Source organism: Carya illinoinensis, chromosome 6 (assembly GCF_018687715.1).
Source record: "Carya illinoinensis cultivar Pawnee chromosome 6, C.illinoinensisPawnee_v1, whole genome shotgun sequence".
NCBI classification, from domain to species: Eukaryota; Viridiplantae; Streptophyta; class Magnoliopsida; order Fagales; family Juglandaceae; genus Carya; species Carya illinoinensis.
In genome coordinates, this window is record NC_056757.1 from 33131644 (window position 1) to 33144583 (window position 12940).

Below are 12940 nucleotides of genomic sequence, written 5' to 3' on the forward strand. Positions count from 1 at the left end.
TTAATTATATATTATATATAAATATTTATATGTATATATAAACTAACAACTAATATAATAAATACATATATAAGTCAATATATATCGTGTATATGTGTATATATAGAAGAATTGAAAATTTATAAAATGAATATATGTTCCAAAAATCACAAACTTGAGTTGAGACATACAAAAAAAAAAAAAAAGAAGAAGAAGAAGAAGAAGAAGAATAGATAAATTATTAAAAATAATGATATTTTTAAAAAAATGAATGAGGTGACATATTTAAATTTATAAAAAAATTAAAATTATATAAATATATTTTATATTTTAGAATTAAATTTTAGAATTAATTAAATACAATCTAGATTTAAAATTTACAAAAATGTCATTTAAATACAAGAAAATTACAAAAATAGCCCGAAATGGAATAGGGACCGAAACCCAATTATAGCCAGAATTTGAAATGAAATAGAACGGGGTGATAGAGTGTACCGGACACTACAACGAAACGGCAAATTCCCGACTATTCTGGCCGGAACAGAATGAAAATCAAGACCTTAGTGGTGATTCACCATGGACGCTGATAGAATGGAGATTCTGAAGGGGAAGGGGAAGAGTAGAGAATCAGGGAAAGGAGAATCGAGATGTTGAAGGGGACCGGGAAGAGTAGAGAATCGAGGAGAGGAAATGAATAACATGCGATTCCGTGACGTAGGATCCATTGAAAGACAAATACATCTCGCAGATGTTGCGATTCTATTGACTAGTGTGAAAATAGGGATTACACCCGACCGGTCTTAAGCTTTTCTCATATATGTAAGATAATTCTTTTGCGATTATGCGCTATATTGATACATGATTACAGATGATTCCAATGGAAAATTAGTTTTAGAAAAGAAAGCAAACGATTCTAAGCAGGCTTCCTTCAATTTTTGTCTTTTCTTTGTAAATGAGTGACCACAAGTATTCATCCGACTAAAGTGTTGTGCATAGAACCTAATCGGGATGAAGTGGTACCAAGCAATTGACCTTCTCTTTTTTGCCTCTTTTTGTCTTTTATAGATATATATTTGTGTGGGGCGTCGCTAGCTTGGGGTCTTTGGGGGGAGATATTTTTGTGGGGTTGTGTTCTAAGCATAGGATGTTGATTAGCCAATTTTGAGCATATTGAAGAGATGGGTGGCGGAGGCACGTGCATCTCGTACACTTTGAGTGAGGTTGCTCAACAACCAACCTAACATCATTAACCAGGATTTTCTGCTCACTTTATTCAAAGCTGCGTAAACAATGCCTACCAGTTAACCTTGATTGAATCATCTGCTGACTTTTAAGAAATAATATTACTTAAAATTCTTGGAGACTTAAATCGAGAGTCAAGTTGCTCCCCACAATAGATATCTTTCCGAGTAAATTAAGGAATGGGATCCAGAGCTTCTTCTTTCTTTCTTTCTTCTTTTCTTTTCAATAGACGAGTCGCAAGTTTTTTGTTTTCTTTCTTTAAATGATTGGCACTATGTGAGGACATGGAAGACAGGCAACCCTTTTATTTTATTTTATTATTATTTCCATTCCCAACACTGGCCCCACTTTGGGGTGGGTGGGGGAGAGAGAGAGAGAGAGAGAGAGAGAGAGAGAGAGAGATTGCACTTTCCATATACGTACAATGTACATTAATAGGCAAACCGATGCATGTATGTTGTAAGGTAAGCTTTGTAGTTTGTGAAAGAGTTATTATACTCAATGCCACACTCATTTGAGTAGTGCATGTTAAGCAGTTGTTGTAAACTAAAGTGAAAAATTACTAAAGATAGATCACATCAATCAACTAGTACTCCAATTAAGAATATCATGCATATTGCTATTAAAACACGTGCATACTGCTGATCATACTTATTTCATTGCGTTGATACATTGCTTTCATGGTGGAATGGTAATAAAATAGACGATAGGGAATTAACTAAAGGGACATGAATTCATTTGAAGACTGAACCACTGACCATTTGTGATTCTTATACTAGAACTTGTACTGTTACTACTCCAAGAAACAAAGTTGGATATTAGCAGAACTTGTTGCTGCAACGGCGATTGTACTTCAGTAAGGCCTCGGGTTTTTCATCCTGCAAATATGAAGGAATTTCAACAGAATTAGGCATAGTATTAAAAAGGAGCATTCTTTGAAAGAAGAAGAAGGCATCTTGTCCATGGGTGCAAAACATATAATACATTATAGTCAATGACTTTAGATTTTGTATATGATTGGGTATATGCAAATTTCGAGTAAGCCTGAGCAAGATATTGTCATTTGAGGCCCTGTTTGGTACGGGTTTCGGAAATACTTGCTTTTGGGGTCATAATCTAAACAAAAATGGCTTTCAAAAGCAACCAAAGTACGTCTGATAGACCGACGAAACGACAGTTTTAAAGTGTTTCTTATTCTTAACAACTACTGCAAGGAAAAAAATAGGTAAAAGGAAGGAAATTCTTCTGGTGGCATGGACAATGGTTAAGGATTTTAGACAGAGAGCTTACGTTGTATGTACGTGAAAAACCAAAGTAGAATACGCTTAGCAGTGTGTGGGTGTTTTTGTGTGTGCAGACAAGAGTTCGGGGTCAGTTAGCTTAGGCGAAAAGCTTTATAAACTTCTGTTCAACTACCTCTTGTCCTCGTCGGGCATGTTTCCCTGGCCAGTTGTCTTGTACTTTGGGAAGGGCACTCCGCCAGACTCAATACGCTGGACATCCTCCACAAGTTCTTGATAGCGTCTTTTCACCTCTTCCTCAGTTTTCCCACCAACGGCTTTTGCAACATTGTACCAACGGTCTGGGGTGTCCTTATCGTACACAGCCAGAGCCCTCTCGAAGGCCTTGTTATCCTTGGCACTCCAAGAGTCGGAGCTTTTTGAGGACATTGAACTGGATGCCATTTTTTGAGCTAGGGTACTGAGGCTGTTTGCAAAGGAAAAGAAGGAACACTGTATACTGAGTGATTGCAGGAAGGAATGAATGCAAAAAGTAGGAAAAATAAGATTTCTGATCTAAGGTGTTAAAAGTAAGGAAGCAAAGAGGAAAAGCTGAAAGGACAAAGATGGTCAGTCAGATAAGTTTGAAGAGAGTCTAGAGAGAAAGACTTGTAGTCAAGGGGTGGTATGTGCAGGGAGATGCCAACTTCTTCTCCTTTTATAAGCAGAAGTGGAGGGGGCTGAGGTGGGTTATTGCCAGTTGGGGCATAAATCTTCCCCAAATTCCTGTGGGATTTTTATGATATGTAACCTTTGGAACCACAGAAGGAAGTGGGACCAAGAAGAACTGCAATGATTTAGGAGAATCAGTACCTCCAAGGAGTTGTCAAACAGATTTTTCAAGGGATTATATAAAAGGTGTTAAGAAGTTCATAAAATGGTAGGGCCTATATTCCCCAAAAAGCCCTTTCATGTTTTGCAGGTAATCAGGACTTAGCAAAATTCACATGGGTTGGTTAGGATGACTGTGGAAGTCGCCTAACTCCTAGAAAACTCTGTAGAAGTCCCAGTGCAAGCTTCTCCATTTATTTTTGGAGTTAACTTAGATACCCTTTTCCCTTACATTTTACTCCTAGCAGTTGCAGGGTCAGATGCTCATAAGTCGTAGGTCGGCCCGACCTCAAACCACAACCAAGTGCTTCACGTGTGCACCAGAATCCATATTTTCTTATTCCTGTTCGAAAGAGATCTTCTGCAATAAAAGCTTTTTGAGCTCTCTGCATTTTAGGTGATCTTTTCAGTGTAATCTGTCCAAGTTTACTACAGTTCAGCTTCTGAAAGTGCTGGCAGGATGGATCCGTACATTTATTAAGTCATTGTGATATGATATCTCTCTCTATTTTTTTTTTTTTTTTCTTCTTTCTTGTAATCCGAGGAGAGGTCAGAGGTCAACGTATGCTACCTACTCTTTTAGCAGTTTGAACATTCCTGAATGTGTCAGCGAGGGGTGCCTGACTAGCAGGCAAACTGGTTTGGCTTTTCCTCTGGAAGAAAAGCAAAGTAAAACAAACCATATTGCTACATCCCCTGCTCAAGATGGAAAAGACTTTCTACTCTCAACAACCGTACTTAATTTGTAGATTACTTTCTAATTGGACCATGAAAGTTCCCTAATCAATATCATCCAAATTCAACGAACAACCAAGGACCCTGTCACTGTGTTACATCTCCTTACCTTTTATCAAATTAGTGAAAAATGAGGTTTATGATCAAATTCAAGAAACTCTGACCCTAACGTGTAATTATTTTGTGAATGTCCCATTCAGTCACCAAACCAAGCATCAACATCAAAAAAACAGAAACCATGTTTTTCATGATCTATGTTTGCATTGTTTTAATTTAATCTTTGAATCTCTCAAGGTTTAGCAATTGATCAGGCCATTGGTATAAACCTTGCAGAAGAATTGTAAGTAGCATAACTCTAAACAAAATGGGAAATTGATGTTAAAATTGATGTTAAAATTAGAAATGCTGACAACCTTTCATGAACAACCCCTTTCTTACTTTAAGATGCAGACTGCAGAGAAGCCCCTTCCCTTTCAATCTTTCATAGTTTTTTGTTCTAGCAATTTTTCATTCCGAAACTCAAAAAATGCAATACCGCATATGGTTTTTGTAACCACAGCCACAGGTCCACAGGGCACAGGCATTAGTACCAAGGCTTGCTAGTTCAGAATGGTATGGTCAACAAGGAAGAAGGCTGATCTCCACATATTTTTAGATTTGATTTCTAGAAGTAGTTTTGTCGAAAGCATTTAGCAGTCCATATTATGCTCAGTTAAGAAGCGTCACAGTAGAGAGCATGACGCAATTTCTTGGGGAGAGACTAAATATCTGTTTGGAATCAAAAGCTTAAGTCTAACAAAGAATCATATGTCGGATCCGGGCGGTGTGATACCATAGCTTTAGTCCGCAAGTTGGTAAATGGTTGCCCCAACCTACAGGCCTATGTTGGAGAAAGTCTTGCAAGTAGACTTCAGTTTAGTCTATTCACCATTAGAGAATCTATGAAACCAAATTCTCACATTAAGAGGGAAGTAGGAGTATAATGGCTGAAACAATGAACTTCAGTTTCAGGAAATGATAAATAGTATATGAAAAAAGATTAAAACACTGAACCTTCTAAACACGCCTACAGGATCTATGGAGAACTGCAGTACTTTTTGCAGAACAAAATGTGTTCTGAATATAAACTTGTCTAAAACCATATTGTTTTTGCCGCAGTAATTGCATATATTGCCTGTCTATACATGCTCTATCCACAGATTTTCATGTCAAATTGCCAACTTCCTTGAACTTTTGAAATTCTTTACCAAATAATTTTCTAATCACAGCAGTTTTTCTTGATTAAGTAGAAGCCAAAGTGGCCCCCAGTTGTCAAGTTGCAGGAGTCATGGTCATGGGATTCTGGCCACAAACAATGGGGCTAGCTCTGATCATTAGTTGAAAACTACTCGAGCAATTTTTCCAGGAATCTGTACGAAAGAAATAAAAAGGCGATGCTTTGAGATACACCCGGCTACCGACTAAACACCAAGTCCATTTTAATAGAATAAAGTAATATCCCTAGAATCCCTTGGACTTTTCAACAACTGGTCCCTCCTTACGAATGGGAGAAAGGGTATTAAACATATTTATCAGAATTTTATTCCATATTAAGCCCCTTTTACCAGTTACTGACTGGGAGGGGACCTGGAATCTCCATTAATGGTGAGGGGAAAAAGTCCACTCAAACTTGGCCGACTGGTCCTACATTGGCCGCAAAACCAACAACTTACCCTTTTTCTTTTTAGGAGGACAGACTTTACATAGGCAAAATTTCTTTTTAGGACGGTGCTATGGCTCCCGTTGGGAGTCAACACTAAGCAAAAGAAAAAAATTTTGTATTTTTTTTTTCAAATCATTTTTTAATATTTTTAAATATTTTAAAAAAATATAAAAAATTTATAATAATATTAAAAAAAATTCTTAATCATTAAGAAAAAAAAAGGAACGATAAGCTCTAACGGAATCTCAACATTTTCTTTATTTTTATACTTTCTATAAAAATGGAGTACGTTACTAAAGAATAGTTTCTTTTAATTTATTTTTAAGTGAAACTTAAATTATTTTTATTTTTTGAAAGGAATCTTCTAACAAAGAGGAAAACGTTGGGAACTGCAAATTCTAATTGGGAGAGGTAGCGGTTGGAAAGGAAGGAACTTTAAAGGAAAAATATTGGGAGCAGTCCTGTTTGGAATCAGCCGAACGCACGCTTTAAAAAATATTGGGAGCAGTCCTGTTTGGGATCAGCCGAACGCACACCGTACGTGGCGCTGGCAAAATGACGAAATTCTCCTGAACTTTTCGTTCCCTCCCTCAGTATTGGCAAACACTTGATTTTTGAGAAACATGGCTGAGCTCGCTCCTCTCTCCCTCCTCTCTCCCGAACGTGTGTCCGTTCTGTCGTCAACATCCCCCCACCAGCGTTCCGTTCCACCAATGCGAAGCCCTCTCCACCTCCACCTCTAAAGGAAGCAAATATACCATCGCTGGCCCGTGACCCACCACCGAAGTTGCTTATACCTCCAAAACTCGAAAACCTGAAAAGCTCATAGAAGATATCGTCCAGACTCCTAGTGGAGAATCGGAACGACGTCGGTCTACCCTCAGTCCCACCCGAAAACACACCGGCACCTGGCGGCGGCACCTGAACTTTCAACCCCTCCTCTCCGTACTGATCATACACTGCTCGCTTTTGCATATCACTCAAAACCCATTCACATATATACACACACCAATGATCAGAATCTTCCATTTTTTTCGCAAATAATTAAGAGTGAGAAAGAAAGGATTTTGGTGGGTTTACATTGTAGGCCTCGGAGATTTGTTTGAATTTGGCTTCGGCTTCTTTCTTGTTGTTGGGGTTCTTATCGGGGTGCCACTTCATGGCGAGCTTCCGATAGGCTTTTTTGAGGTCATCGTCCTTGGCGCTCCGATCTACCTGGAGAATCTTGTAGTAATCCACGCCCATGCCTCTTCTTCTTTTTCTTCCATCTCTGATTTCTTCTTTCGACCTTTGTCATTCTGATCTTCCTTAGCTCGGCGTAGGTTTAGCTTCGGCTTTTCTTTCACTAGCGCCTCATTCCACCTTTCTCACAAAATAAAGTTTACATTTTTAGTTTTTTTTTTTTTTCTCAATTCCAAGTTCCAGCGTCGCTCGGTGTCGCTGGGCAGAGAGAGGGTGGCGTTGGGCGCAGGAAGGTGACGCGGGGGCGAGCAAGGAGAGGTTTCGCGGGAGGAATTTGAAATATTGTGTTTTAACCGAAATATGAGATTTTGTAAAACACGTTTTGAATTATTAAAGAAAAAAAAACGCCACGTATGGTGTACAAAGTGTGCACCTGCTATAGTTGTGGATGTGTAGAATCCCTCAACTTTAAATAATTGTCAGTAAGGGGAATATGCACATATACATTCCAGTTTGACGAACGAAAACCTTCTTACAGGACAGGGTCGGTAAGCCATTTGTTAGCATGAATTGAGCCTATGAGGTTGGCTTGCGTTCGAGATCATTTCTGAGAATTGAAAGCTCTGCATGCCTGCTTTCACCTATACGGTGAAATTTTGTTAGAAGATTCAGTTGGAACAAACAAAGATGTGGGGGGCGTGTATACTCGAATCATCGCACTAATCTGATCTTGTCTTGTCGTTCTCCTATCATAGTCGATTCCTTGTCTTTTATCTCCTTTGGAATTTTTCTTGGGAGATGGTAAAAGCAGTTTCTTCAAAATGCTTATTGAGTTTATGGAGTATAGAAGCCGGTTCAAGCAGGCCCATGTTGAACAAAATGGCTGAAAACCGATCCTATAGGTATGTTTCAGTCCAAAATCGAAACCACACCGATAGATTTTTAAGAGGGTGTTGCTGACCGAAATCAATCGATAGGGAGAGAGAGAATCAGCCGATATAGATCGATTCAATAGTCAATCTGTAAGTTGCTAATCCATCCCTAAATTCACATCACAAATTCAAAAAAAAAAATCAAGCAGAAGTCACAACAAATCAACCCGAAATTCACAACAAAATCACAAATTTATAACAAAAATCTCAAAAGAAAAGGTAAACGGGAGAGATGAGAGGAAAACGAGAGAGATAAGGGACTTTTCAGAGAGGAGAGAGTTTGGAGAGGCGAGGGATAAGCTAAGGATGAGATCTCAGAAAAATGAGGAACACGCCGAAGACTGAGTGGGGTGAAGGAGGAGGTGAGAGAAGAAATAGAAGAAAGAAAGATAATCGGGATGAAGAAGATGGAGGTTTATTAAACCCTAGATCTAAACAACATCGTTTAAACTAAATGGCGTTTTCTCTTATATTTTTTTTTCTATATATTACATGTAAAATGAAGTAAAATGACATTGTTTTACCTAATATATATATTATTATATCGTCTAGTTCGACTGTCTAAACTTGGTTCAGACCAAGACCAAACTGGTCGACATTGGTTTCTTGTATATCTTATTGCTGACTGATTGGTTCTCCACTAGTTCCTAACTCTAATAGCCGATTCCCATTAGCACTAGATGGTCCCGTCGGTTCCTATACATCCCTAGAACATATAAATTTATAACATACAAACTTAGATTCAGATAAAGTGTCAACTGAGTTAATCTAGTCCCAATGCCTATTTCTTGAATCAGAGATTAACGGTCTGTTTGGTAACATAATTATTATTAAATATTTTTATATTATTTTACTATTATTTACTACTATTTATAAATTATTTTTATATTATTTACCGATATCACGAGATATTCGTAATATTCAAAACGTGCCTTAGATGAATTAAGCTGTAGGATTCCTGTTAGACAAAGGCAAATTAAGTTTTGTGCGGCCAGACTAGGTTGTTGTGTTCTCAGCCGCATTACTGTAGCCCAGCATAGGCCCCTGGTTCCAAGTCATCCTACGCCCATACGGCCATACTCTGCCGCAGCCCATTGAAAATTTCTCTCTCTCTCTCTTGTAATAAGAAGCCTATAATACACCAGCCCAGTAAGGCCTAAAAACACATCGAGTGAAGGAAAACACATCGTGTGAAGGCCCAAAGCCCATTCGGCTCAAGATGAGTCCACCTTCGGTAAAACATCTCTCAGTTCTCTCGGGTTACCACCTTGCACCCGGCCCCGACGATTCGTTAATTTAGAGAGAGAGAGAGAGGCCTAGTTTTCTCTTTTTCTTCTTCCTTTTCTTCTTTTCATTTTTCTATTTCCTAATCAAGCCGATTAGACAAGAAAGAGTATTTCATGTTAAGAGGCTGTTTCTTTCTATCCATCTCATCTTATTATTATAATTTTTTTAAAATTTTATATAAAATATAATAAATAATTCAATATTTTCTAATTTCAATTTAACTTTTTTTTTTTATATATAGTTTAAGTATAATTTAGATTTAATCCTCCATCTTCTCTTCTTCTTCATTTTAGTTTCTCTGCTTGAGGCAGCAGCGCATCTCCCTTTGTCTCCTCCCTCACACAGTTGTATGCCGTGCATCTCTCTCTCTCATATCACGACGTCGGGCCATCTCCCACTCTCATTGCACGGTCAAGTCGTGACCTCCATTTCTCATTTTCCTACTTTTCACAATGTTAAATCGATGTCGCCTATTTTCTCACCCTTTATCGACCAGTTTTGACTGATCAAAACCAATTCTATTAACATGTAGAATTTAGATTGAAACTGCACCAATACTATCAGTTTACACCTATAATATTTAAGAGAAATTATATTTATAGTCTTATAGTATAAAAACCCTACATACTCTTTGAAAAAAATAGATATATATAAAATCTATATAAAATTAATTAATTTTTTAATAATAAATCCATATTTAAAAAATATATATATATATACAACTTACACACTTTAAAACTCTATCCAAGAGCATTCACTGCCTCAAAGTATCATTTTTTCTATAATTTAAGATTTATTTGAAGATTTTGATCAAAATATCCTCTACATCCGAATCTCTATTTTAAAAAATATATTTAAAAAATAAACAGTAATTCTCCTAATATAAAAAATTACTATTTATTTTTCAAATCATTTGTAATCAATATTTTATTCTAATATATAAACTAAATTATTTCTTTAATTATTTATACTTTCTTTTATACTTATATTTATTATAGTTTTAAATAATAATTTTAAAAATAATTTAATTAATTATGAAAATATAAAAAATTAATTTTAAAAATATTATTATATTTCCAAAAAATAATTTAAATTTTTTTACAAATATTCACTAGAATAATTTTAAAATATCAAAAAAAAAATATTAAGTAATTAAATTCATAAATGGAAGTGAAAAAAATAATAAAGAAATAAAAAAAATATTTTAAAATAATAAAGAAAAAATAGAGAATAAAATGTAAAAAAAATTAAAAAATTGAGTAAAATTAAAGATACGTACTTTTAGTTAAATTATAAAAAATTTTATGAAAAAGTAAATATAAATACTCTTAACATTACTAAATATTTAAAAACTTTACCATTCATAAATCTCATCCACCACATATAATTTTTTATTTTTTTATTTTATTTATTTTTATTTTTCTTATAATAATTAAATTCTTTTACTAATAATCCATATTACATGTTTAGTAAGAAAAAAAAATTAAAAAAAAAAAATTAGTATGCGATGTATGAAGAACAGATTTTTTCAATATTTGATAGTCATTCTCTCGTGGTATCATTTTCTTTTTTCAAAGGGATTTTATAGCGTTTGCTAATAGTAGCTGCCCCTGCACCACTAGTGCGCCAAACCGACGATTATTATTATATTTTCAGCTCCACTGGTAGTAGATATGTTTGTTTATGATCGGTTTGATCCTACAAATTCTGATATTTACCAAACCTCGTCTTATTACACAAATTGAGACCCTTTTTCATTCCGGGCAAAAAGATCTCTCATCTCTTTCATTATTTCACCTATCAACATGATGAAATTGCTAAAATGCCGGTTATTTAAAATACAGAGAAGTTCAGTCACAGAATTGAAGGAAAAGCTAAGCAAAACAGAATGCGTAGGAGAAGATCTATATTCCATTCGATTCGAGTATATTTTCTCTTCTGGGGAAGGGGATGGTAACATCAGAACACAGAAACCATCGGTCAAAAAGGAGAGCATCAAACTGAAAGGAACAAGAAAACAACAATCGAATATTCGAAACCATAAAACCAAACCAAACCAAACCAAACCGCTATCTTCTACAGACTACAGAGCCACTCAAATCAACGATACAGACCCGATTAAGCCCTTAGCCCCTTCAGTTCCTCCAGCTACCACCATCGCCGCCGCCACCCCTCGAGTACCTGGAGCCACTGTCACCATACCCACTTTCACCATACCCACGGTCACGACCACCACCATAGCCGCCACCTCCATATCCGCCGCCACCTCCATATCCGCCACCGCCTCCACCGTAGCTTCTGTCACCGCGGCCATACCCGCCTCCACCTTCACGGCGTCCACCACCACCGTAACCCCCACCTCCGCGGCTGTAACCGCCGCCTCCACCTCCCCCGTTTCCGCGGGACTGAGCCTCGTTAACTGTGATGTTACGACCGTCGAGGTTCTGACCGTTCATGCCCTCGATGGCGTCCCTCATCGCCTTCTCGGTGCTAAAGGTGACGAATCCGAATCCCCTGGACCTCCCGGTCTCACGGTCGTTGATAATCTGATATAACAACCGTATATAATCAGATCCACCACATCTAGCAACTATTAATCCAACAAAGTTTTCAGAAACCGATCGATCTTCGCCTTATTATAACAAAGCAGAAGATGAACGTACCGATTTGTGTGAGAGAGTAATAAAGAATCATTTCATACAGATAGTAACACATAGAGAATCAAGTAACACAAACAGAGCAGATTAGATCAGATTTGGAAGGCAAAGCCGAATCGAGTCAGATCCGATATCTCTGCGGCGTCAAACGGACCTTCGATTCGAGGATCTCGCCAAATTGAGAGAAAGCGCGCTCCAGGGACTGGTCGTCGGTGGCCCACGCGAGCCCGCCGACAAAGCATCTGTATTCGATTTCTGCAGATTCCATAACTGACAAAGAAAACCCTAAGAAACGGACAAGCAGGAAAATAGAGAAGACTTGGGAAACACGAGCTGTGGAAGAAGCTTTAGCCCTTTAGGTTATATATAAATCGCGCAGTACAGTTGTTAACTCTAGTTAAATTTTGAGCGGCGATTCAGCGCGCATGTTTCGTTACCGTTACCAGTCCGTCTCCCATGACAGCTAAAATGCATATTATATATTATATAATAATGCTATATATTATATTCTTCCCTTACTTCTATTTTATTAAATTAAAAATAATAAATATATCAAATTTTATTTAATAAATATTATATATCATATTTTTATCTCACTTTTAATTTATTAAATAAAAAATAATATATTTATTATCATTAAATAAAAAAATATATAATAAATGATTATTTAATAATAATAAATATATCACATTTTACTTAATAAAATAAAAATAATATAGAAATATAATGTATAAAATTTTTTATATATATATATATATGATAGGAAGTTTTATAATTTAGAGATATGGATAGGACAGTCTGAATTTTTTTAAAATTTTTTTTAATAATTAAGGAAATATATTTAAATAAATTTATAATTTTTTATTTTTAAAAAATTAATATTACTTAGTCGGTGAGGATTTTTAATATATAGACGTAGCATTGTCCAATATTTATTAATAGTACTTAATGCATTAACATCTACGTGCTATATTTATCTCTCTCTAAATCATAAACATTTTAGATTTAAAAAAAAAAAAAAAATTATAAGATATCTTACTTGGTAGTTTATGGTTATAGGGCTGTAAAACTTATAAGACATTATCATTGACGAACGCCAAATTTAAACAATAA

At 36.1% G+C, this 12940-nt stretch overlaps 3 protein-coding genes across 3 annotated transcripts; all 3 read right to left on the reverse strand.

The window, feature by feature from the left end:
• Window positions 1–1837: 1837 nt before the first annotated feature.
• Window positions 1838–3148, reverse strand: LOC122313518 (protein RADIALIS-like 1). The gene is made up of 2 exons (XM_043128603.1): window positions 2638–3148; window positions 1838–2099 (listed from the first exon to the last, which is right to left on the reverse strand). Exons 1-2 carry the CDS (start codon window positions 2904–2906, stop codon window positions 2075–2077), a joined length of 294 nt encoding a protein of 97 aa, XP_042984537.1. The 5' UTR covers window positions 2907–3148; the 3' UTR covers window positions 1838–2074.
• A 3092-nt stretch (window positions 3149–6240) lies between these two features.
• Window positions 6241–7033, reverse strand: LOC122312785 (dnaJ homolog subfamily B member 6-like). Its single transcript, XM_043127437.1, has 2 exons — window positions 6850–7033; window positions 6241–6756 (listed from the first exon to the last, which is right to left on the reverse strand). The coding sequence occupies exons 1-2, from the start codon at window positions 7012–7014 to the stop codon at window positions 6241–6243; spliced, it is 681 nt and encodes a 226-aa protein (XP_042983371.1). The 5' UTR covers window positions 7015–7033.
• A 4030-nt stretch (window positions 7034–11063) lies between these two features.
• Window positions 11064–12172, reverse strand: LOC122313975 (glycine-rich RNA-binding protein-like). Its single transcript, XM_043129330.1, has 2 exons — window positions 11982–12172; window positions 11064–11716 (listed from the first exon to the last, which is right to left on the reverse strand). The coding sequence occupies exons 1-2, from the start codon at window positions 12093–12095 to the stop codon at window positions 11306–11308; spliced, it is 525 nt and encodes a 174-aa protein (XP_042985264.1). The 5' UTR covers window positions 12096–12172; the 3' UTR covers window positions 11064–11305.
• Between the last annotated feature and the right edge of the window lie 768 nt (window positions 12173–12940).

Coding starts and splice junctions, on each gene's coding strand:
- LOC122313518 (XM_043128603.1), bottom strand. CDS start 2,906: ATGGCATCCAGTTCAATGTCCTCAAAAAGCTCCGACTCTTGGAGTGCC. Junction 2,100..2,637: donor ATGCCCGACGAGGACAAGAG/GTAGTTGAACAG, acceptor TCATATTTGCAG/GATGAAAAACCCGAGGCCTT.
- LOC122312785 (XM_043127437.1), bottom strand. CDS start 7,014: ATGGGCGTGGATTACTACAAGATTCTCCAGGTAGATCGGAGCGCCAAG. Junction 6,757..6,849: donor AAATCTCCGAGGCCTACAAT/GTAAACCCACCA, acceptor ATATGTGAATGG/GTTTTGAGTGATATGCAAAA.
- LOC122313975 (XM_043129330.1), bottom strand. CDS start 12,095: ATGGAATCTGCAGAAATCGAATACAGATGCTTTGTCGGCGGGCTCGCG. Junction 11,717..11,981: donor GCGAGATCCTCGAATCGAAG/GTCCGTTTGACG, acceptor TTGTTATATCAG/ATTATCAACGACCGTGAGAC.